This window comes from Nesoenas mayeri, assembly GCF_963082525.1.
Source record: "Nesoenas mayeri genome assembly, chromosome: 5".
NCBI classification, from domain to species: domain Eukaryota; kingdom Metazoa; phylum Chordata; class Aves; order Columbiformes; family Columbidae; genus Nesoenas; species Nesoenas mayeri.
In genome coordinates, this window is record NC_137548.1 from 44,959,350 (window position 1) to 44,984,183 (window position 24,834).

At 40.6% G+C, this 24,834-nt stretch overlaps 1 protein-coding gene across 1 annotated transcript in view; it reads right to left on the bottom strand.

Annotated features, from left to right (window-relative positions):
* HSD17B12 (hydroxysteroid 17-beta dehydrogenase 12) overlaps nt 1-24,834 on the bottom strand; it is a gene marked incomplete at its 5' end in the record, with an annotated part of 86,475 nt that overhangs the window by 43,215 nt on the left and 18,426 nt on the right. The window contains 2 exon segments of the mRNA XM_080345808.1: nt 7,276-7,351; nt 12,902-12,948. Coding sequence (XP_080201934.1) covers nt 7,276-7,351; nt 12,902-12,948 — 123 coding nt within the window.

A 24,834-nucleotide genomic window follows, 5' to 3' on the forward strand; every position in this document is an offset into this window, starting at 1 on the left:
AGTGATTATCGTCATTTCTTCAGCAGAGAGAAGTCTATCAGGGATTTTTACAGCTTTGACAGATAAAAAGAGCTTGGTGTAAAAGAACTCGACCTGCTAAAAAATTGACAAAAGGCTAAAACACACATTCACAGAAGGAAGTTGAAGGGGGACAGCACCATCCAGTTCTTTCCTTATGCTAGAGAGACACCATTCCCTCTAGAGCTTTTTAAAAGTACTAAATTTAAATGTCTCTTCAATAGAGCTTCCACCAATTGCTTTAAACCAGATGTGCAAAACAGACTTTCACTCAGTGAAACCAAGTCAATACTAATTTTCCATGTAATTTTCTTTTTATTTTACACTGAAAGTGATAAGCAATATATTGCAGCTTTTGTGTTAACAAAAGATGTTTAATGGCCCAGAGACTAGAACAAGAGCTCTTGTTTTAGGTATCCGCAAAAGCCTATGGTATAAATAGGCTGTTAGCAGAGAGGCATTGAGTTTCTGTGCATTTTAGAACAGGCAACCTATTCCCCCACCCAGCTACTGCCAGGCAGTGACCCTGGATGCTTCCAGGGATTCCTGGTTCTTCAGTCCAGGTTTCAAAAGTACCAAGTCAGTCATCTGCCAAATTGATCCAATTACCTAGTGTGTGAAACAGACTCAGGACACCACTAGGTCCCAGAGTTAGCCCTGAACCTACAGTCACAATATACAGAGTATCTAAGGTGTAGAAGAGGATACTTCTACTGTAGTTTACATTCCGAAAAGTAAACCCAAAGCTCTTAATTCACATATAAATAACCTTTACACATTTCTTCTCCTGGACTTTATGGGTTTACAAGCTATCAACACTACAAATACTACATAGAAGCACTCTGGCAGTGAGGTTCACAGCAAGCATACTTTCAATCCTTCTTTCTGGAAGAGACTAACGCAGTCTTGCCCAGAGTGAAAAACCACCATCTGCTAGACCTTGACAGATCACTTACCGCTATGTGTAACCCATGACACTGACTGCTAAACTTTCTTAAACTGGTTTTCATCCTTAAAAGCAACTATGACAACATGGTTTGTTATTCCGTAGCTGATGGTTGATATGTAAACAAAGTCCTTTTGCAAGAATGTCACTAGTCACCAGCAGAACACTCTACTTGTGGCTTATCCTACCTTGTTGCTGCCTCAAAATTCTCCTAAAGGGTGACGCAGACCCAGGACTGCATCCTGCAGCTTATGGGACATCTGTCAAGTGTTTCTCTCTAGGCATTCTGCTCAGTTTCTTCAAATTAATCCAGGCAAAACTTTAGTGAGAAAATGCAAGAGAACATGATAAAAAACAGAGACGGGGCGGGGAGGAAAAACCCAAACCACAGAAGCAGGATGCTTCTTTAAAAAAAATAACTTTAAAAGGCTCCCTTCCCAATTGCTCTATGTCTTTTACATGATCTGTCGATTGTATTCAGGGTTCATCTTTTTCATTTATTAACAAATTAATAAAAATTAATTTGGCTTGACTCCTTTGTCAGCTTTCTACTGTGTCTGACAACTGCTCCTTTAGGAAGTGTATGACACCACTCAAGGCAAAACCACAGGAACTTACTTCACTTCATCCAAGGGGAAACCTTTTCCAGAGATGAAAACCAGGAGCTCATTTTGAATCAAAGATCCTTACGCTACAACTTTATGTGAAAGGTAACTTCAGTGCATCAAAACAAGCCTAAAATATCTGAAGCCATTTTGTCAAGTCAAAGAAATATAGGGGGATTTCAAGTATGTCAAGCTGAACCTGGCTCAGATGATGGAAGGCTGCAAACACATTAATTTACCTTGAAATAGATCTCAAAAGGTCAAAATAACTGCCGGGTTCAGTTAGTCTTCAAGTTAAGCTGAGGAAAGAGAACCTTGTCATTTCTGTGCAAAAAAGTAAGACGATGTCCTCTTCCTCACAGAGTTTGTCTGCATTTCAGCCTCCTCTATGAAATGCAATTATTCCTACCTGCAAACTCCAGGATGTGAGGAGGGGCAGGAGAGGAACTGCAAATGACAGGGCAGATATTAAGGGACAAAGGGCCCCAAGATAAATGGCATCTGCAGGGGACCAATTTGCCAAGAGGGGCATTAGCCATTTGTAGCAGTAGGTCATGGTAAAAGCTGAGGCACGAGCACAGTGCTCAGCATCAAGCCTGCTTCAGAATGCTCCCCACTATCTTGTTACGAAGAAAGGAGAAGTAATCTGTAAAACCCACCTGCCCAGGAAATGGAGAAGGAACATTTCTGATTTTGGCACCACATCCCATTCGTTTCATGTACTGACAAATCATGCCAGAGTAGTGAGAACACAACAGACCTCAAGTCTAAACACGATAGCTACCAGTTTACAATGTACCTGACATCGTATCGTATGGATAGAGAGTAGATCCAGATGAAACTACCATGACCAAGCAATTTCAGGAACACTACACACTGAGCTCAGGAGACTTAATCAGGAGTAAATAGGTAGCTACTTAGATTTTAATTGCAAAATCCGCATGTTCTTAAAGACAGACATAGCAGAATCAAATTAAAGTTCTGGACACTAGTTATTGAACAGTGTGAAAGGCTTAAAATCAGTGTATTTCAGTTAAGTCATCTTTGTAAGAATATGCTGGGGAAAAAAAAAAAAATTTTCAGTCCAAACAATTCCTTAGGAGCTCATATTATCACCTGGATGTAACACTAACCCCCAACAACTTGAAAGCAGCAAATGGGAATATATACCATAACTCATTACAAACTCCCATGTTGCATTTATATGTGCTTTCCTACAAGTAAGTGGGTACTTACACTCGCAAGTAGGAACACTACTTAGCTACAACTATTTTTTTCTTGCCTCCCAAAGCTCATGCACAACTTCACTACCTACCCTGTGAAGCCACCAGCTAATAATGTACAACAATATCAAATTATTGTTTTGAAAACTTCCCTATAGGCAAGCTCTCTTTAAAGTGTTTTCCCTGCTTGACTGGTTTTCACCGCATTCTTCATGCTACAGCCCCTAGGAAATGAGTTTCTACAGCAAAGTTCTTAAGTCTGCTCAGAACATCCCTATCACCAACAGTGCAACAATTCAAGCTTTTCTACTTGAAAATCTTGAACCAAATGATTATACAAAGCACATGAGATATCTTGCACCATATTCATTATTAAATACAGCAAATCAGGGAACAGTCACAATACATGGTGTCCAAAGCATCGTCTCCAGAAAAATTTTCTCTCTGAGCCTTCCTGAACCCTTGAAAGTGTTAAACAATGTAATAGAACAGACACTTTTTTTTAAAAGGTTCTAGCACACTGATGTAATAGGAACAAAACTAGACCAAGGATTTCAGATAGTGACCCCATTAGTCAGTGTTTGTGTACGAAAACTTGATTAAGAGATCAAATATGTTTCATAAAACCTATGCAATTCCATGCAAAGGTGTCATGATTACTGAAGAGGAAATACAAAATTTGCTTCTTGAGTTCACGGCCTATGTCCTGTTTCTTAGGGAACATAAAGCAGAATTTCCTTTTGCAGCAAATCCTACAGCACCTAATTATTCCACAAATTCAGCTTTACAACATGCTTGAAGACAAGCTGGAAAGTCTTCCAAAGTCTTTAACTACTTGTAATTAATCCACTAATTTTCAGTGCTCAAATTGAGCCACAAGTTCAGAATATCTGGCTGTCTTGTAACATTAGTACAGCTGGTTTCACGTACACAAGCACACACACAAAAAATATCAGATCCAGGTCAGCTGGCATTTAACATTCAGAAAGACCTATCAGTACCTCCCTTATGACAGTTGTTATGCAACTTGCATTTTGTACGTAGATATTACTCCTAATGTAAGCGTATCCCTAGAGCACAAGAAGAGAGGCTTCTGAATAGCGTGGACATACCTGATCCTCAAAACCCTTCTCATTATTTGCAGAGGGCAACTATCCATTCACTAGGATGATCAGGACTCTGATCAGTGGAAATTAGAAAGGAACAGAAAACATGCACGGCTCACACACTTCAAAGAACTGAAAGTAGTCAAACAGCCATTCTTCCTTAAAATAATTAAGGGTCATTACTCGAGATGAACAAACTCACATGTATTTGAAGAACAATTGCAGGACCACCATAAAGAAATGTAAAGCTACTTTGGGAGCCTGCAAGGGAAACACCCAAGTAGTTACAGCCTTAGCTCTAAAAAGTCACTCACATTATATACAACAACATCTGAACAGACTGCAAAGACTACATAAGCCTGAATACAAGAAAATTCTGTCCAGCTAAAATCTTACAGGATCTTAACGTGCAACTCAGGCCTGCTTGATTATGCAGACTATCCTAATCCTTCAGCATATGCCACAGTGAACAAGGTATATATTTCAGTAGCTCAGTGTTGCCAAAAGAAATGTTCTGAAAACCCAACATGAGTCATCTCATTTCAGAATGGTTTAGGAAAGAAAGCAGAAAAATGTTTGGGTGAGGCTTAACAGTAATTTTGTATTACAGGCTGCTCTATACAGGTATATGTACCTATTTTTTTTAATCTGAAAAACTCCCACAGCAGCTATCATGTAAGTGCTGAAAGCTCAGAGCAGAAGATTTATCTGTCTTGTCAGCATCATGCTTAATTCTCAAGGAGGAAGAGATTTCCAGACTGGTACAGAAAGGGCTATGACCACTTTCAGGAAGCTTGTTGCTTCATGCTTAAGTGTATGATTCTAGAACAAGTTATTTATAGATACTTCTGTCAGTTACACTTTTACTTAAAAAGACAACTTTATACAGCACAGTAAGAAACGTGACTGCGTACACCCACGTATGCAGCAAAATACCATGCAGCTACTGCAGTGAACCAGCAAAAAGACCACCTCTTTGCGACCCACGTATCTGCAGTAAGCTCCAATACACACACAGGCTGTCCCAGTAGAGACAGCTATACTGTTTAATTTGCACTGCAACTATACTGACTAGGGTATCACAGGTACATTCAAACATTGCAGGAACATCCTTACATGCAGGATACTAATGAACACCACTAATTACTTCCAAACCAGCAGAAGACAGGACTTGATGCCATTTTTGCTCTAAGGAATGCTCTCTAGCACTTAAACATCGAAAGCTTTTTCTGTCTAGAAAAGAGTTTCATATGCCATCTTACACTGAACACTAAAAATCACAGACCAGCAGCATTTACATCAAAATTGTACGTCTTCTGTCTTTCAGTAAACTAGTAAAACATTTATCATTAAGTAAGTTTAAGTCCTTGAATCTTTTAGCCATCCTTACATTCACTAAGCAGCCCCTTACAACTTAGCACAGGACAGTTTGTTGAGGCTTGACTTGTAGATTTTGCTTTACAGTAAAGTGGTGCCACTAACAAAGTTTTAAAAGTTTTAACTAACAAAGCCAAAATAATACATTTATGACTTCTGAAAGAGGGCAGGTCTTACATTTATCTGCATTATGTACACAAATCATTTTAGGAAAGTCTAAGCAAGACAATGGAGGGTAAGACAGAAGCATAAGCTTAAAGGTTTCTTAACATCACTGTGCTGAAAAACCTGCTTTAGAGTACACAAGTCCCACTTGTGCTTATCAAAAAACTTCTACACACAAGGCTACATTCCTCACTTTATCTCAATATACTCTGAATAAACTAATAATCTTGTATTACATCTGCCTTAATAAAAGGGATCTAGATTCCAAGAGGAATTCTTGTGTGTTAGGATTATACTTTGCCCCAATTGGAAAATCATTTGTCAGCATAAGACTTGAGGAACCTTTCTCCTAATCTCCATATAAATATCTATTTTACATTTGTGATTGGAATACTTAAGTTGCCCCCTTATTTTTGCATTACAGTCATCTGTTACATGCTTACTGAAGAAACAATCCCTCATACAGGTTCTTAAACACATTAAATGATTCCCTAAATTCCTATGACTATGCACACTCAACACCCCAAAAAAGCTTACAGCTTTCTAATCTGATCTTTGAGTAGTTGTCCTGGTTTTGTTAAAAACAAGACCAGTTCTTTTTCAGTGAATTTTTCTTTCAGCAAAGATCTTCTAAGTAACTGCATTTTTCTGAATTCAGGTACATGTTTTCTCAGACACTGTGCTCCAGACTGATAAGACCAACCAATGGAATGCAGGAGAAGCCTCATGTTCAGATTTATTGCTATAACAACCAAGAAGACTGTTAAGATTTTGCATGTCCCATCGTGAGAGAGGCATATTTGCAAGGAGGGGCAGACAGAACAGGTGACTAAAACCAACTGAGTATTCCATCCCATATGCATCATACACACTATAAAAGAGGGAGATCACAAGGGTCTTGCTCTCTTTAACCATGGGCAGCATCTGAAGAGGACACTGCCACTTATGCCTGTGATCCAAGGCCTAAGACCCTGCATCCCTGAATCCAGTTCCAGTTTGCTGTGAAGTCCTATCCAGGACTTGCAGGTGCCTGCCCTGCAGCTGCTGGAGCCACACCAGCTGCCAGCTCCCTCAGCTCTACTTCCAGGACATTCAAGATTGGTTTTGTATATTTTGCATCATTTTCTCTATTTATTAGTAGCACTAGTAAAGCATTTTAAAACTTTTCCAACCTTGCAAGTCTAAGTCTCTTTTCCTTCCTCCTTATCATCTTTCCCATGCGGGCAGGGTGAGTGAGAGGATAACAGAAAGCATCTGCCATGGTTTGTCACCTTGCAATTAAACCATAACAGCAGTTTATCCAAACAAAGAAAAAAAAAAAAAAAAAAGAGGAGAAGGAGGGGGAAGCTACCCACAATAAATTTGTGCACTTCTTAATATAGCCAGCAGCATAAAGAACATGTTTTCAACAACTTAGAGTTACAAAGAAACCACCCCTATGGCTGAAGCCAATGCAATCAAACTTGCTTCAAGCTGAGGGAATAGTCAGATGAAGTAATGGCTACATGATTTTCTCCTTACTATCATTTTAAACAGCTACTATGGGGATAGGTGGTATTTTGGTCTGACCTGGTAAGCTGTTCTTTTGGAAGGCTAAGAGTTTCAGAAGTACTTATTCCAGAATTAAGCCCTGTTGTTCCCAGAAATTAAAGATGAACACCTGTAAAATCAATCTACAAGGCCTTTACCACTTATATTTGTAAGATTTGCGCTGTACACAAGAGCAAACCTTTTTCAAAATTAAAGCTGTATATACTATCATTATGAAATTCATGTTCAATCACGTTTATTTATAAGCATGCTTGTGAAGTTTAGGGAAAAAGTTTTCAACTCACTTATTTCACTTGCAACCTGGTCCAGTTTTTCTTTTGACCTACTGATTAGAGCCACCTTCATTCCACGTCTTGCTAACTGCAACAAAACAAAACAGGCGACATACGAACAATCAGAAATCGCTTTCGAGTTAGTATCCTGATTAATGGAACTGCATAATTAGTCGAACATCACAACAATGTATGAACAGCAAGTTTGAAGAAAGAAAAACACAAACTACTCAATTTTAAATACAGACATGAAGGGGTAAACCAAGACAAATGTTTCCATGTTACTTCTTACTTGATTCCCTTCACAACAAATTTATCGTCTTCTCAGTCATCCAATACAGGATGCAAAGAAGAGCAAAGAAGTTATTACCCATAATTAAGCTTAACTTGCCGAGTTAAGGTATCCATGGTCACTCAAACAATCATGTTGCAAAATTTTCCCCGCATTCAAAACTTGCTGTCTCTAGTCAGGCTCCACTCTTTCTTTGTACTAATCAGAGTTAATTTACTCATGCAGTTCTTTTAGGAAAGTTCTGTAACTTCAGCTGTGGCCAGAGCATATCTTGGTCATCAAGTCAGACTTACCACTGCAGGTTTGTAATGTGATCTAACAATTCCATTTAGAAGTGTCTGCAGAAAGACAGCTACTTATCCGAATTACTTTGCAATAGAAACAACCAATGTCCCAGTGAGAAGTTAAAACAATATATTCACACTTCAGACACTTCACACCTACATATGAAAACCAGGTAAGTTCTCATTGTTCCAATAAAACTCCTTCACTGCCTTAGGAAGCAGATGAGAATGTGTCTTAAAGGAAAATGATAAACAAAACAAAAAATTAAAAAAAAACCCACACACGCAGACAAAACAAAACAACTCACACACAAAACCCACAACCACAACAACAAACAACAAAAATAGACAGAACAGTACAGCCACAACCTAAAGTGACTTAATCTCATCTGCCTTTCTAGAAGTACATAAACCAAGAAAACTTTCAGAGAAAAGTATAACAAAATTATCAAACTCCATACATCGTTCCCAGGTGTGATCTCTAAGTAGAAATCCCATACTAGGTCTCTTATCAGCTTAGAGTGAGGTGTGATAAAACCAAAGCCACTCACACTAGGACTGCTAACAAACTTCAGCCAAGTTGAGGCTTATGGGTAACTTATGTTTTATGCTCAAGCAAATTATCTAAAGTTGTAAAGACGATTGTTCAATAGGGATGAACACATCCACCTCCAGTTAAGCACTTGGCTCGCTGGAATAAACTTTTAATCAAGCCAAGCATTAGGCTTGGATGGCAGGGGGGAGAACGGAATAACATAGCATCCTTATTCCACAGGATCAAGGCAGTGAAGACAAATACTTCATCTAAAAGTATCTCAGCCTGTGACACTGAGGACAACCTGACAGTAATTTGCTCAGAGTCTGAAATGGTTCTGGTCCCATGGTACAAAAAAGCCCAAGAGATGTTCCTCATGGGTATAAGCTCCACTGTTGACACACTGCATTTTTTCAGCAGTCATAACTTCTGGGCTGCCAGATTGCTTAGGCAGGTGCCTGAGTTTTATGGAAAACTATCCAGCTGTACTTACCTCTAAAACTGAGTAAGCCAAGCCATCCCAACAAAATGAGTTAGTGAAACCTCAGCATGTTTAGGGAACTTACACCACAAGAGTGAGCTTGAGAGAAAGTGCTGCTATATTGACACTGAAGGAATGCACTCTGAGAAGTGTATCCAAAGCCTGGAAATGGAGACCCATTTGCAAGAGGAAATCTGAGTACAGAGCACATAAAATAGACACGGAAAGAGCCTGTAAGTAGCAATGACTATAACTTAAGAGAAGTAATGAAACTTGGGAAAGATACAGTGCTCAACAGCAAGTTCAGTCAGTCTGATGAAACTAGATCAGTTTCTGCTGAGCACTCTGAATTCACTGGTAGAGGTCTAGTGAGCTTTGGACAATAGTCCAAAGAGCAATAATGATCCTCTGAGGTACCAGTAACTAATTATGTTTTTATATAAGTAACAAGGAAGATACAGTTGCTTTGTAGATAACCTGCCATTATACTTGGATCTTTGGCCAATGTCCCCCGGGTCATGAAAAGGCTGAATGGGAAGACCTTAACATTGATCACAAAAAATCACCCAGACTACCAAACATTGGGAAGATGCTCTTGCAGCCTAAAGACTGATGAAAGCAAGAGTCACCATTCTAACAGAGTTCACAGATGTAGACATCTGACTTCCTTAAATCCATGTTACTAACATTACATTCTCCACTTTGGTAGCAAAGGAAAGGAAGGTCATTGACAGCCCACCAAAGCAGAGTTAAAGCTCTTGTTAGAATAGATATAGCAAGAGGATCTACAAAAAGCAATACTACGCAGCTGTGCATAGCAGAGCATGCAACAGGATCACAACCTCTAGTTTATCACTAGCATACAAATACATCCAGTAAAGCATTTGACACAGTCTCCCACAGCATTCTCATAGCTAAACTGAGTAAGTGTGGTCTGGACGACCGGGTAGTGAGCTAGACTGCGAACTGGCTGAAGGAAAGAAGCCAGAGAGTTGTGGTCAATGGGGCAGAGTCAGGTTGGAGGCCTGTATCTAGTGGAGTGCCTCAAGGGTTGGTGCTGGGGCCAGTACTGTTCAATATATTCATCAATGACTTGGATGAGGGACTAGAGTGCACTATCAGCAAGTTTGGTGATGACACCAAGCTGGGAGGAGTGGCTGACACACCAGAAGGCTGTGCTGCCATCCAGTGTGACCTGGACAGGCTAGAGAGCTGGGCAGGGAAAAATTTAATGAAATATGACAAGGGCAAATGTATTGCATCTGGACAGGAACAACCCTAGGTTCCAGTATAAATTGGGGAATGATCCATTAGAGAGCAGTGTAGGGGAGAGGGACCTGAGGGTCCTGGTGGACAGCAGGATGTCCATGAGCCAGCACTGTGCCCTTGTGGCCAGGAAGGCCAATGGCATCCTAGGGTGTATTAGAAGGGAGGCGGTTAGTAGGTCGAGTAGGTTCTCCTTCCCCTCTACTCTGCCCTGGTGAGACCCCATCTGGAATATTGTGTCCAGTTCTGGGCCCCTCAGTTCAAGAAGGACAGGGAACCGCTGGAGAGAGTCCAGCACAGGGCAACAAAGATGATTAAGGGAGTGGAGCATCTCCCTTATGAGGAAAGACTGAGGGAGCTGGGTCTCTTTAGTTTGGAGAAGAGGAGGCTGAGGGGTGACCTTATTAATGTTTATAAATATACAAAGGGTGAGTGTCACGAGGATGAAGCCAGGCTCTTCTCGGTGACAAACAATGGTAGGACAAGGAGTAATGGATTTAAGCTGGAACATAAGAGGTTCCACTTAAACTTGAGCAGAAACTTCTCAGTGAGGGTAACAGAGCACTGGAACAGGCTGCCCAGGGAGGTTGTGGAGTCTCCTGCTCTGGAGGCATTCAAAACCCGCCTGGACACATTCCTGTGTAGCCTCATCTAGGTGTTCCTGCTCCGGCAGGGGAACTGAACTAGATGATCTTTTGAGGTCCCTTCCAATCCCTAGCATTCTATGATTCCATGATTCCATGATTAAATTTAATTCATGATTTGCAAAAGCAAATAGCAGACAGCGAGAGGCAACAAATAGCAACCACTGACCATATCCTTAAAAAAAAAAAAAGTGTGCTGCCTTGAAATGAAAGACTGGGTGAGCATTACCCAGAGAAGAAAACTTACATTTACTGTGGCACCACCTTCCATGAAGGGGTGGTCTAGTGATAAAAAGGATATCAGTGCTGAGCAATGAATAAAGATCTTAATATTGCAAGACTGAAAAGTGTAAAAACAGATCTTTGCTTGGAAAAGAATGAAAATAATCAACAGAGCAGAGAATAAACACAGAATCCACAAACACATAACATTCTTCCATAACTTCCTGGTGATGTCAAACTTTCAAAGAGACAATTCTCAACACACTATTATATTTCTCACAACCTCCTCCAAGGAGAAGGAAGTAATCTGCATGTTTATAATCACAGCTATCAGTGCTCAAGCAGTTGTATGCCAGTGGCATTTAGAGCAACCTGATGGGAATTTCTAGAAGACAGACAGGCCTCTGCTGGAAGTCTTATGAGGACATCTCTATAGTTAACTGAAAGACTGGGAAGTCTTCTCAGGTATTCTACACTTCACAATACATTCACACTCAACTTCATGAAGTATTTTCATCCATGTAAACTGTCAAAGGGTTTAAATATTTATGTATAAGTAAATAAATAACAACATTTTAAAAACAGAAATGTGTTTTATTCTATAGCCCAGGAACAAATATTTGTGCCCTTTAGGTTGCTTTTGAGGTGCTCCGTGCCTACAACATCTACAGCAGAAACAGTCAAGTGTTTTCCAGCAGGATCGCATACTTGTGATCAACTGTCTTAATAGGCGTTCATACGCAGGGGTCTGCCAGCTGCACACGCTTGTGTTTGAAGGCAGCCCAGTTCTCAAAGACACAAGCAGAACATAAACCAAGCTGTAGTTTCACTCATCCAATAACCTAACACACAGAGCCTGAAACTTATCTCGATGTTCAGAAGGTGTCTCCCACACCAGAGGACTCCCTTCCAATATTGCGATGCCCTTGGCACAATGACCTCCTTCCACTTGCCTTAGACAGTTAAGTTTAAGTGTTGCATCATTTGCTTCAGTCACATATAACTGGGATATTTGGCCTGTATGAGCTGTCATCTCAGCACCAGAATCAGGCACTGTTGGCTTAATTCCCTTTGCAGCCAACTCCTCCTGTATTAACCCAGCAGGACAAGGTGCTACTTTCTGCAGTGCAGAAAATAATTTGTAGACTAGAGGTGCCTGTGACATGGCACACAGGGATGTAAGGGAGAGTTGAAGGGCAAGGGCTACCTGAAAGGATGAACAGTCACTTTCCCCATCTGCTCTGCAGAACAAAAAATTCCAGAAAAAGGGAATTTCTCAAAAAGTCATGCTAGTACTTCGGAGAACACAAAAATAAGTACAGATAGGCTCAATTTGGTACTGATGCTGAAGTTGAAAGCTGTTTTTGCTATAGATTTATGTAGTCAGCTTTGTCATTATGTTCTCTGGGCTTATAGGCTAGATTGCTCCATATCAACAGGCACTTTCTGTCTTAAGCAATACATTCCAGTACCATATCTGGAGCCCACATATCCATAGAGAGCAAAAGTACAGTAAAAGAGATAGAGGTAAAACCCAGCTTCAGAGACTTCACGAACTACAGGGAATACCTGGAACATACTGCAGGCAGCTAGAAACGCTATTTAATTGGTGCCTGGAAGTACCAAGAGGAAATACCAGGGATTGAGGAAGCTAAAATACTTTTAACAACTAAAAAAAGTTAAACTGAAGGACAAGGTAAGGGATGAGAATAGAATTCACAAATAAAGGAAACTAAGAAAAAGGATACAACTTTTGGCTGCTCACCTGAGGAAGGCTAGGCAAGAGACCTCTTTCTCTACAGATATCTGTATTCAGGTAAGGTGAGGAAATATGACCTGCTGCTTGACAGAGTTGAAACAGCATGACATCTTGCCAAGGATGAAGATAGACTTCAGAGTGATAAGAATTCTTACCTCTTCTGCATAGGCTTTTCCGATCCCATCAGTAGCTCCTGTAACCACTGAAAAAGAAAGACAGATACACATTAGTTGCTTCAGAAGAATAAACGCAATGGGTGTTCATTAATAGACCATTAAAGTACCCTTTCCAGCCAAGAGACACATCAAAGTTTCTGGAATAGGTGTACAACTTACTAACTCTCTTATGGAAATACTTTAGTGCAAGTTTCCTATGTAAGAAAGGAGAGAAAAAGAAGTTGAGTCTAAGAGTTATTTTAAGAATCACATTCAGCATCCCTCTCATGCCAGTCCTGGGCTCACTATGCTTCTTCAGAAGCTTTGCAGACTAAGAGAGATTTCTAAGTCATTTAATGAGGAAAAAAAAAAAAAAAAAAAAGCTAAGGTATGACTACTAAACAAGGTTTTTTTAAATATAGTAAATGAAAAAGTATCTTAAAGTCTGTAAGCATCCAATAAAACAAACATTTTAGGATATAGACAACAGGTCTCTGTTAGTGACTCTCCAACACATTTCAGATCCCTGTGACCATTGTGCTTACCAGCAGCAAGAGTGCCTGACACAGCCATCAGCTGCAAGCTGGGCTTCTACACAAACTTTTTCACCCATGCGTGACTTTCTTCACAATAAGGGAATCCTCTTCTCACAAGAAGGCACTAATACCATCATTTTATTGGTGGCTCCACTTTGAGAAGGATAACTTTGTCTCCTGTTCCATGCTCTCACACCACCTTGAAGAGCAATCACAGTAAAAGGGCTGCTTTCCAGTGTACAGCGTAGAAAACACTTTTTTCAGGCCACACTTTTCTTCCTAAAGCCCTTCAAGAGAAGATACCTAGCTCAGCTCTGATCCGTTCTAAGGAAATTGATTTCCCATCAATAGCTCCACTGGTACAGAGGCTGCAGAGGTCAGTACCACAGGTAGGAAACTTGCACTGACACGGACCTGTCCTTCTCCCAACCAGTAGCACCCAGTTCAGCCAGGGAGCTGCAGTTACTCCCATTTTTGGGATTCTAGCAGCAGTTTGTCAGGTCACGAAGGCTGGCCAGACAGATACCTGCCTGAGAAGTACATTGTAAAAGCAAGGAAATGAGATGGGCTAAAGACAACTCACTGGACCAACATCGCTAAAGTCAAGATTCAACTACCTTATCTTCCTCCGTGTTTTGGACTACCTAAAGTGTATATGCTACAGGGAAGGGGAGAACTATGAAAAGAGGCTTTGGTAAGACTTTTGCATTAGCAATACACTTTATTTTTCATATTGTTCACATTCATCTCTAGTCTGCACCCCAGAGCCAAGTGTTGCAGTTTTAACCACCCCAGCTACGTACAGAAGCTGCGCCAGTTTAACTAAATTTTAACTATCACCCTAGCGTGCTGAAGCTAAATAACTCCAAGTGTGGATTAAGCTTTTAAATTGTTTCTTCTACAGCCTGCCTTCCAAAAAAAGTTAAACTGACAGCAGTTGGCAGAGCTTAAAGAAGGCAAAGCAAGTAGGGTAGGAATAAGTTATTGTCTGTGCAAGAAAGCTGTACCAGCTTGTAAGTGTGATTATACACATTTACTCAGTAGTCAGACTAACTGTAGTAGCTTCCCACTTCAGCCATCTGCTGTCTCCAGAAGAGAAACAAGAAGAGTGCCCAGGCAGCCTGTGTGTGAGGCCACCAAATGAAACTTTGAGCTGAAGCTGTATTGAAGGACTGGCTGATTTTAGGCAAAGAAGTCAACATCTTTCTTTCCCTGACTTTTGGGGCTGTAGAAGAAAAATAAGGAAAGGTGTTCAGTAACATGACATACTCTGAAATCAGAGTCTTAGTAAACCAATTACATGCACTCAGACTGGGATGGAGATGTTCCACCCCAGGAAGTTACCACTAACCAGAGTTCAGCAACTCTGGACACAAGTTATTCCACAAAATAATTAGACTGCATCCTGAAAAGACTCCCACCTCAAGACAGACTTTTTTGAAAATAGCATATCTAAGTATGGAGCCAAAACATGCAAGAGTACAACATGTTTCCTCAGTTATGAAAAACCTTCTCAAATACTCCTGTTCTGAAACAGAGTCCACACAGCCTGGCCCTAATGAGTCCAGCACACTAAAAGGAACACCTCTTGCTCTTCTATGTAATGACACTTTCTTGACTGGGTAAGATTGTTATAATCATTATTAAGACGGGTTACAGATGCATGCATGGGTTTCATCCTCTAGTCTCAGCTTTCATTTCAGTTTTGCATGAACAGTCTTATTTGTTCCTTCCAACCTACCCCATACTGTCCAAAATAATAGACAAGAAGTGGGAAACCTGGTAAAACATTTTAGATCACCATTCACAGTAGCTACTAGTGTACATCACATAAAAATAAGTGACTTTGCACCCACCAATGCTTTGGAAGCAGCCTTACTGAAGTGTAATTGTGCAAAGAGAAACTTCCAATGTAGTGCCAGGGTCTCCAAACAAAGCAAGCAGTATGTGGTATCATTTGTTCACACTGCTAGAGGAGGTTATGCCATATGTAGGCTGGAGATCTTTGAACTGCCATTGTATAGGCACATGATCTGCACAAGAACTCAGATCTGCAGTTAAATTTTTAATTACAGTATTATCCTTAACACATCATGCAATTATTTCCATAAGTCAACAAAATCTCCACCTTAGGGCGGTATAGTACCTTTGCCCTAAAGACTGTGCCAGTATTTTGCTGCCTATACGGCATGGCAAGTGAGTTTACTCATGCATTTTTGACGTCTTACAGTGATTTCCTCATGGGAACACAACATAGCCCCTACTACTGAACTAGTTATTCAGATGCAACTCACTAATTCTCTAAACCTTAATACCACCTAGTCACTTTGCCTCCTAATGTTCCACATGGTGTATTTCGCAGCTTTTGTCACATACACAACATATATGATGCACTCTATAAGCACCAGCATCATTTCCTGCCTAGTACCAAACTCAGTGGTACATGACTTTAGGGGCTAAAAACATAGATTCTTCTGCACAAGGCTTACAGAGTGGTGAATATGTAAATACTTCCAATAGCAACTGCATCCTTCTGAATCCCACAGCCTATCATGGCTAAATATATATGGGATAAAGTATCACCAGTGGTGCAGGGAACTTGCACGTTCTTTCTTCTTGTAAGAAGTAACAGCTGCTGCCTTCTCAAATAAGAGGTCACCTAGAAAACATCCACCACCTCCTAAGTGGAACACTGGATAAACATTACCTGCCATTAAAGAAGGACTACTGTTCTACAGCCAGGCAAAAGCAGCACCCAGCAGACCACAGCAGTGTGTTTTGTGAATGAATATTCAAGACCCAGAAAGAACACTTATCTGCTTCTTATGCAAGCAGGACATCTTAAAACAAAGCAAAGAAGGCTGCAGTGAAACATGAGGCAGGCATGTAGAAATCACCTCATCTCACGAAAGGAGCAAGGACCAGCATTGACACAGGGAGAGGGAGCAACGGCAAGCATAGAAAATTCTACTGCAGTTCTGCAGAGCAATCACGCTGAAACAAGATTATAGATTCGTGACTCCCCAATTCAAGGTTAGACTACAGTGAAGACAAAGCTTAAAGAGATCAAGCCTGCCTTCAGATACAGACACAAGTTTTCCACAGCAAAATAAGCTTTTGAGATACCTAATGGAGATAAAGCATGGAATACTTCTATCCATGTTGCTGCTAGCAAACAGTACCAGGCATACTCCTTGCACTGCTTTGACCACCTTCACAATGAAGCTAACAACTATTATGCATGTTCTCTACTGGCCTCTTCAAACTAAAAAAAAAAAAAAAAAAATCATTTCAGTTCAGCCATTTTCCCACTTTCATTAAGAAAAGTGTGAGTTTTTAGGCAATCTGTCAAAGTACTGCAGATGCACTCATGCACATCATTATCTTGGAAGATACAAGCCACTAACGATGTTATTTGCCCTAGGAAGATGAGGGTCCAGCAATCTGGGAACACCTATACTCTTCTTTCCAAAAAACTGTGCTAACAAACAGATCAAAGAGGGCAGCTCAGCTACCTTTCTGATTCTGAGAGGTATTCAAATTTGTTGTCAAAATGGCCACTGCAGAGCTATTCTCTCAGCTACATTCTCCATTCACACAGAAGAACCATCCCCATCCTTCAAGACAGAATCCAGATCTGAGTGAGGGTCTGTCACAGTATAGCACCCAGCTGTAGCAGACATTGATGTAAAGAATAAACTAGGAACCTAGCATGCCTTGTTACAGCAATACAGTTGAGAGAAACTTCATAGCACAGCCAACATTAGCAGAGGTTTAAAGTACAACACATAAATAACTGAAGACTCGAGATTCTTCTGCTATGAAACAGAGAGGCTATATTAAGAATATGACAGCTCCTGGGGAAAACAAAAGCTGGCCAGGGGAAAAAAAGACTATCCTTGCTTGGCATCAAGCAGTGCTTCATTTATTACAGATTTATATAAATCACTGGCATATGACCAATACCAAGCTTGTAGATTATCTTCAGCCAACAAAAATACTTTAGCCTGTGCTGGTTAAAAATACTCTACTTTTTGTCCTCAGCTTGCTAGAAATGGCTATTTTTAGTAAGTGCCCAATCAACCTTATCAAATTCAAGCATCAAAAATAGACTGGAGAAACACTGGAAGCAAATACTATTTTTAGCTGCTCTGTCTATCCCTGCCGTTACCCACAAATTCTGACTGCACAGACCATGCACGAGTGCTTAGTTATTCTAGGCAGATCCCCATCATGACCCTCCTTTTCCCCGAACACCTGAATGCAGAAAACACTCGATTGATTAAAGATTAATACAGCTGCAAACTGTGACAGCTGCCTTTCGTCTGAGTGCTTTTGGGGAGGGGGAGAATTTGGGATGACAGAGAGCTTGCATCAGTATTCCTCTTGGGGATCTATTACATGGAAAGAAAATTGCTATTTCAATTCCCTTTTGTTGCTAAAAATAGCAGCCCCAATTGATTCAAGCAAACAGGGCACCGGCTTAGCAATGCCAAATTTAGAAACCACTGAAGTCCCAAAGAGTGAACGCTAACGCAGTCTAACACATGCCAGCTCATATTTAACAAAGAACAAAGAAGATAAGCATGCAGGCTGCAAGTTAATAAGACAGCAGTAACTCCCTGCATTTTTATTAAATAAAACCAGAAAACTCGGTGCAAAAATAAGACAAACTTCACTTGTACTCTTGATTTAGCTTCCTGAAATAGAAAGCCTCACCAGAAGGATCATCTGTACCCAAGCCGAAATCCTAGAAATTCATTGGTTTGAGGTATTTTTCTGCATGAAGGAACTAACGCCTAATGGTCAGGCTTTGAAAAGACAGGCCACAGAAAAAGGTTCGGTTCCCAGAACCAAACACTTACTTGGTAACAGCTTGTGTCTAGGAGCTAGGATTGTGGGTAGAAAAGTATTCTATAAATATCAAAGTACTGACAAGTTCCCATTTCATCCAGAATTGGAACAAGGAAAGGTTTTGGGCAGCACACTCAAGATTTCTTTAGACTTGAAAGCTAAAAGCAATCTAGAAATCCCAAGAAGAAAACCACACAGAAGAGTTCATGAAAGTCACAGGCAATGCTTATGCAATATTCAGTTCAAAGTGCCTCTATGCAATATCAGTTCAAACTCTTCTGTGTAAGCTCTCCCAGTTCCAGGCTGGCCTTTTTCACCCACTCACACTCAACTCTTTGCCATGGGGTCATCTTCTCCTGTTAGTCATGGGCTGCTGTGTTGTGGACATGGGAGCCTGGGAAGAGAGGGGAAACTTTGACTACCTATGTCCTGCATTCAAAAGCCCCCACAGCATCCTGTTACAAATTTAAGAATTTCGCTGCCTTCTAGGCTTCTGAATCAGAAAACATCAGGTGAACCCAAGAGTGTCCTGAACTTCTGCAATAGTGAGGAAGTTGTTCAGATCACCTCTTAAATCCCTTTAAGTTAAGCATATGCAAAAGCTATAGCTGCCTTGTGCTCAGTAAGATACTACCACTGGAGTTACTACATAGTTTAATATTCAGCAAAAACAAACTGTCATTGTGAAAAATGTGACAGATGCTGTCACTGCAAGCACAGCCAGGCCAAGAAAGCCCATGCACGGAGGTCATTCAGATTACCATTTCTGGTTCTTCCTGCCTCTAGGAGAGGGTGAATGCAACAGGAAAATTTTGAAGATTAGATAGGTCAAGACTGGCACCATGTGAGGGCTTTTAGTGTGTTCGCCACTGGAAACAAGCAGAGGGCCTCTGGGTTTGGAGTCTGCAAAGCTGAAAGGCAGCTCTACGTAAGAAGTCACTAGAAGAAATCAGCTTGGGTCCTTTTTTCCCCTCTTTCACTATACATTTGTAACAGGCAGAAAATAAATTCAAGTCAGCAACATGGCAACAAAAAAACACCACCTGCAAATAGAAGAGGATAACAGTGATCTTGTCAAACTATGGGCATATTCATTTCAAGTCAAAGCTATGCAAGGTCTCAGAATAATCACAAGCATAGGAAAAAAAAAGTGGAGGTTGGGATAAAATGCAGTGTTAGATCAATTTTTAAACAACAGGCAAACTGTGCCCAACTTCTACAAAGTGTGATCAGTTTAGACAAGAACGCTGTATGAGGGGAATGCTCTATGACCTCCACAGACAATCTGGCTACTGAAAAGGATCATAGTGTCACACTTCAAAGAATTAGATGGTTTTCTAGACTACAGTAACAAAAACATAATACTGTCAGATATTACATGGTGACATGGCAGTACCAGATGTCAAAACATGCACTTGAGACTAACTTTCTTAGAGCTGAGGCAACCATTCTAAGCATGGAAGAAAGGTACCTGGAGTGCAGTGGCTGAATATAAAATGGACTATAAACTGCCATTCTGATGCAGCTATAAAGACAACTTATATAACCCAACTGCATCCACTGAGGTCCTTTCCATCGTAAGAGAAAGCAATAATACATTAAGTAATTTAATGGGAACAGCTGGGGAAGAAAAAAAAAGCTGCTAAAATGATGAAGAGTTACTTGTTCTGTGAGATGAGTTTAAAAAGGTTTTGTGTGCTCTTCATATGATTATGTAGTGCAACCACCAAAAAAGGAAAAATCTCAGGTTAACATTGAGAAGAAAATATAAGTTGGTCACAATTAAGACTGGAAATTAGTATATATCAAAGGAGAGAAAAAATTGTTTCTGACTCTGAAGAGCAGAGTAAGCATAAGGAATCTGACCTGTTGTAGAAACTCTGAGACGCAAGACAGCAACACAAGTCAAGACAGATGTAACTCTGGAAACAGAACTACAAACTTGCGACAAGAATCTGTTCGATACTATCCCTTAATGGATCAGAAGGAAAATGGAAAACAAAATAAGCCTGACTGTAATTTGTTGACTGGGTTTTGATACACTGTATTAATCACATGCTTGTTGGCTCTGATGCCCTCTGACAACCTGAGGAAGCCTTTCCCCTTTTTTCCCCTCCCCATCTCAACACACAATTTGACTTCCAGAGTGTCTCTGCTTCATGAAAGTGAGACTAGTTGCATCTAGAGATATGAGAGACAAATGATGACTAACAAATACACAGTGATCCCAACAGAACAGAGACTCTGGTTCCATGAAGAGGACCTGATCTGGGAAGGTATTCCTTCCAGAACCCCTTATTGTGCTGCCAATAACTCAAATTATCTTACTCAAACACCTCCGTATTCAGAGTGAGGACACCAGCCTCCAATAGTATTTGGGCCATGAAAAGAAACACCACCACCTTCTAACAACTTTTTAAGATCAGATTGTGGGCATGAAATTCCTTTTTTTTTGTTTTTTCCTGTACATGCCAAGAGATCTGAGAATGCAGTGCTAAATACAACCTTTTCTCTACACCTTTGAAACATTGGTTGATCTTTCACAACTTCATGACTAGGATCTGAAGTATTAAGAATGATACAAAACAAAGTCTTGAAGCAATCTTTCAATGAAGGTTTGGGTACATTTCAAGCATAATGTATCACTAAGTAGAGGCACAGCACATGCCGATATATCAGGTCGTCAAAAAAATAATTAAAAAAGAAAAACTAACTTAATAAATACATCCTGCCATCATTTACGTGTTCCCTCCATTTGCACATACCCAACTATCTATATTGGAAGCAAGGGAAGAAAACATAGTGTAGACAAGCTCTCTCAAAGTATAACAGTTTTGTCACAAGAACAGGCCTCTCAATTCAAAATAGAGATCCAGCTAACCCAGGACTTGGTTTCTGGCAGTGGTCAGTAATAGGTACTGAAGGGAGAATTTAAGAAGAAGCCAAGCACATCCTGATACCTCTCCAGGATACTCTTCCTGTTGCCAGTTTGCAGTTCCACAATTTAGTGGACTACACCTGGTGATTTTGGACAAATTCACAGGAGAAAAAGCTATTAAGATCTTTTACAGTATTTTTTTAAATCCATGTAATCCTTTAGCATCTATTACAGCCTGTAACAGGAAGCTACACAGCTGAACTACATCCTGCATGGGGCAGTATCATCTCCTTCTGTTCTTTTGGACCTGATCTGCTAGTTTGGGATTTGGTGCTTGTTCCGCCATCTCCTGATTGTGGTAAACAATTATGTTGATTACTTTCCCTTACTTTCTCTCTGTCCTCTAAATTGGGAGTTTTGAGTTTTCAAGTTATTTTATATATTTATTAAACAGGTAAATCTAAGGCATATAACAAAATTGATAAGATTAGACATTCAGCCAACCCTTGATGAGAGCCTCTATCAGAATCTCTTCGGACTACACATTTGCAGTTAGTAAATTAATTTTAAAATTGAATACATTTAAAATACCAAAGTGTTTTAAATGTATTCCATCTATTAGAAAAATAACACTCCTCTGTCTCCTGCATTCATTCTGAATGCAAGTTAGAGTCAAATTTCAGTGCATCAACAATGCATCAAAAATAGACAAACTGGGAAAGCATGGAAAGACTAAGAAAACTGATGTTTCGTTTGAACCCCAAGACACAGAACTGCTCAGACATTTCTTCATCACCCTCATCAGCACCCTGCCTCGTGCCAAAGATAACATGAAGTATCTAAGTTTGCAACAAGGATTACTGTGCACAAGATAAAACATTCTCTGGGAAAGACAGGTAGATGGTGTCTGAGAAAGAGCTACAGATGATCTCACAATTATATTCTCACCTAACGTAGCCTGTCAGTCTTTGGCTCATAAGCCCATCCAGACCCAAGCCACCTCCCACAGAATCACTGGGTGCCTCCATATGGAGCCTTTCAGACTCCTGGAGAGCAGAGGAACACCTTGGGTTCACATATGCACCCAGCACTGCACTCAAGTGACAAAGCTCATTGCAGCACAGTCCCTGGGAAGGAAAGTGGAGTGCCAACACAGCTCCAGGTGGGACCCAGGCTGGGATCACCCTGCTTGGTACCAAACAGGTACCAATTCCCCAGCTAGGCGCAGGCTGGCTGTTCTAGAACAACATACCTGCACTGCGCTCCTCAGCATTTTTATTTTTTTTTTAAATTTTTTTTTTTTTGGACAAAACAGGGCTTATTAGCTAACCTAGATCTGCACAGATAAACTTGGCCACTGTTGCACCTTCCTGCTGAAAACACAAGTGAGGCTGCACACAAGCAGCATCACATATGGACAAGGCTTCTCTCCCTGGCTCAGACAAATCATGCCAGGCCTGTGCTCGCTTAATGCAGTCACTAGCACATTGCTATCTTACCTGCTTTCTCCTGTAACAGTTCTCCAACCTGGACATCATTATCATTCACAACAGTAAACCATTTTAGGTACAGCCTCCAATTCTTAACCTTTTATTTATAATGTGGTTTCAAATTCACCATAGTTAAAACAGATCAGAATACTGAAATACATGGGTTACTTAATTCTTTCTAGAATACCACCTCTACTGCTGTATTTTTTTCCACAAGGTCACTTTCCTAGGGTTTACAAACGCTCATATGCAAAAATGAAAGAGTTCCACTTTCAGGAAGAAATGTTAAAAATCTGTGTAGAAGGAAAAATAAGTTTTAACCCAGAGAAAGGCAGAGTGTTACATTACCTGGCACAGCAGAAATACAACTCAAAGTGTGTCTTTGATAAGCTACTTTTTAATTACACACACTTAGGGAGGTTACTAGTTAAGTCACACCACATGTTCAGTATACTATAATGTCATACACAAAAGATGCACAGTTGTATCTGAAAACCCTCCTTGGGCAGGTCTCAGTCTACAGTGTCTCTCCAAATAAAATAAAAATAATCAAATTCATTTATACCCCTTAAAGAAAGCTTAACACGTGTATATGTAGTCTACACATACTGAATCTCCACTTCTACCCAAAAAGTATCAGTAACCAGCTGCCTTATTGCTCTTTATTTGTGAATACTTACCATTACTTATCACAACAATTAAGTTTGTCCCTAACCCAACCAGTCAACTCGGGTACTAGTGCTCCCAAGGCTTCAAAAGTTTTTAAATAAATCAAAACTAAGCAGGACAGAGTTGACTCAGACCTCCAACTACTGATAGACTATTTGCACCATTTTCACTTGTTTCTCTCAGTCCTCTTTTAGCATTTGAGATGTGGCATCTCCCATCGTTTGGGTAAAACCTAAGTATGCAGCTAGACTGTCATGCGACCCACCACCCTCTGGACAGGTCCCCCATGGGCTGTGAACCAGCTCAGCTCGAGTGGCAAGCTGCTTCTGGCTGCCACCTCCCACAAACAACAACTCTTCCCCAACACCAGCAAAAGCAGCTAAGAGTCACTCAAAAGCAAGCTCCTGTCAGGGCTACAGCAAGATCCCCATGTTTGGGTCCAGGTGAAACAGGAAGGGGCCAGCAGCAGGACCAATTGCTCTGGTGACAGCAGTCCACACTAAGCTCCTTGCCAACCTAGATGGCTCTTCAAGGACTCAAGGAGCAACTCTTCTTGAAAGCATCAGGGCAGCTGCACCACGGAGGTTCAGAAATCCAGCACCCCAGAAAGCAACTGTAGTATGTGGTTCTCCTGCCATGAAGATAAATTTGTGCTGCAAATCCATGCTTAGTGAGAGTTACTGCCTGACCATCCTAGCATCACGTTGTTTGCAGCCCTTAGTGCCATGCACTAGCCACTTCTCATATCCCAGACCAGAAGAGATCTCCCCACTTCTATTTTTAGAAGTCAGTTGACCTGTATGAATTATTGCAAGGAGATCTTCAATAGCTTCTCCAGGAAGCAATTTTATACCTGACAAGTACCCAGAAACCATATATGAAACTATTTATTAATAGCACTACCACATCAGGGAATTTGGGGGCAGCTGAGGCAGCAGCCCGGCAGCAAAGCCCTTCAGCCCCTTCCCGTGCACCCAGCCCAATGCACGGCAACAGTTCACCCATGGCAGACAATAAGCAAAGCTGCGTAAGCAGCCAAGTACAGATGAATGAACCGTGTGACGCTAAAGATCTGTGAATTGAAAAAAATCAAATGCATGAATTGAAATCTGCATCCTTGTTCCCCCACATCCCTTTACCCCAAAAAGAAACGTATACAGCAGGACATAAAAGGAGAAAGGGAGAGAGAGAGAAAGAAGTAGAAAAAACGTGGTCTGACACATTTATAAAAACTGATGGCCTGTCACCCAGACGCTGATGAATATTTTTTACAGGATAAAAATGGCAACCTAGAGTCTAAAAATAAAACGCTGTGCTGCAGACCTGTCTGGTTCAGCAACACCACTGGAATACAAACACACTCCTCCCTTGCTGGTACATCTTGACTAAGATTTCAGAATAAGAGAAGGGGGAAAAAAAACCCTCTAGAACATACCTTCTGTTTTCAAGGGATGGGATTGGGGGGGGGAGAGGGATGTTGTTTTGTTTTGGAGTTTTTTGGGTTTT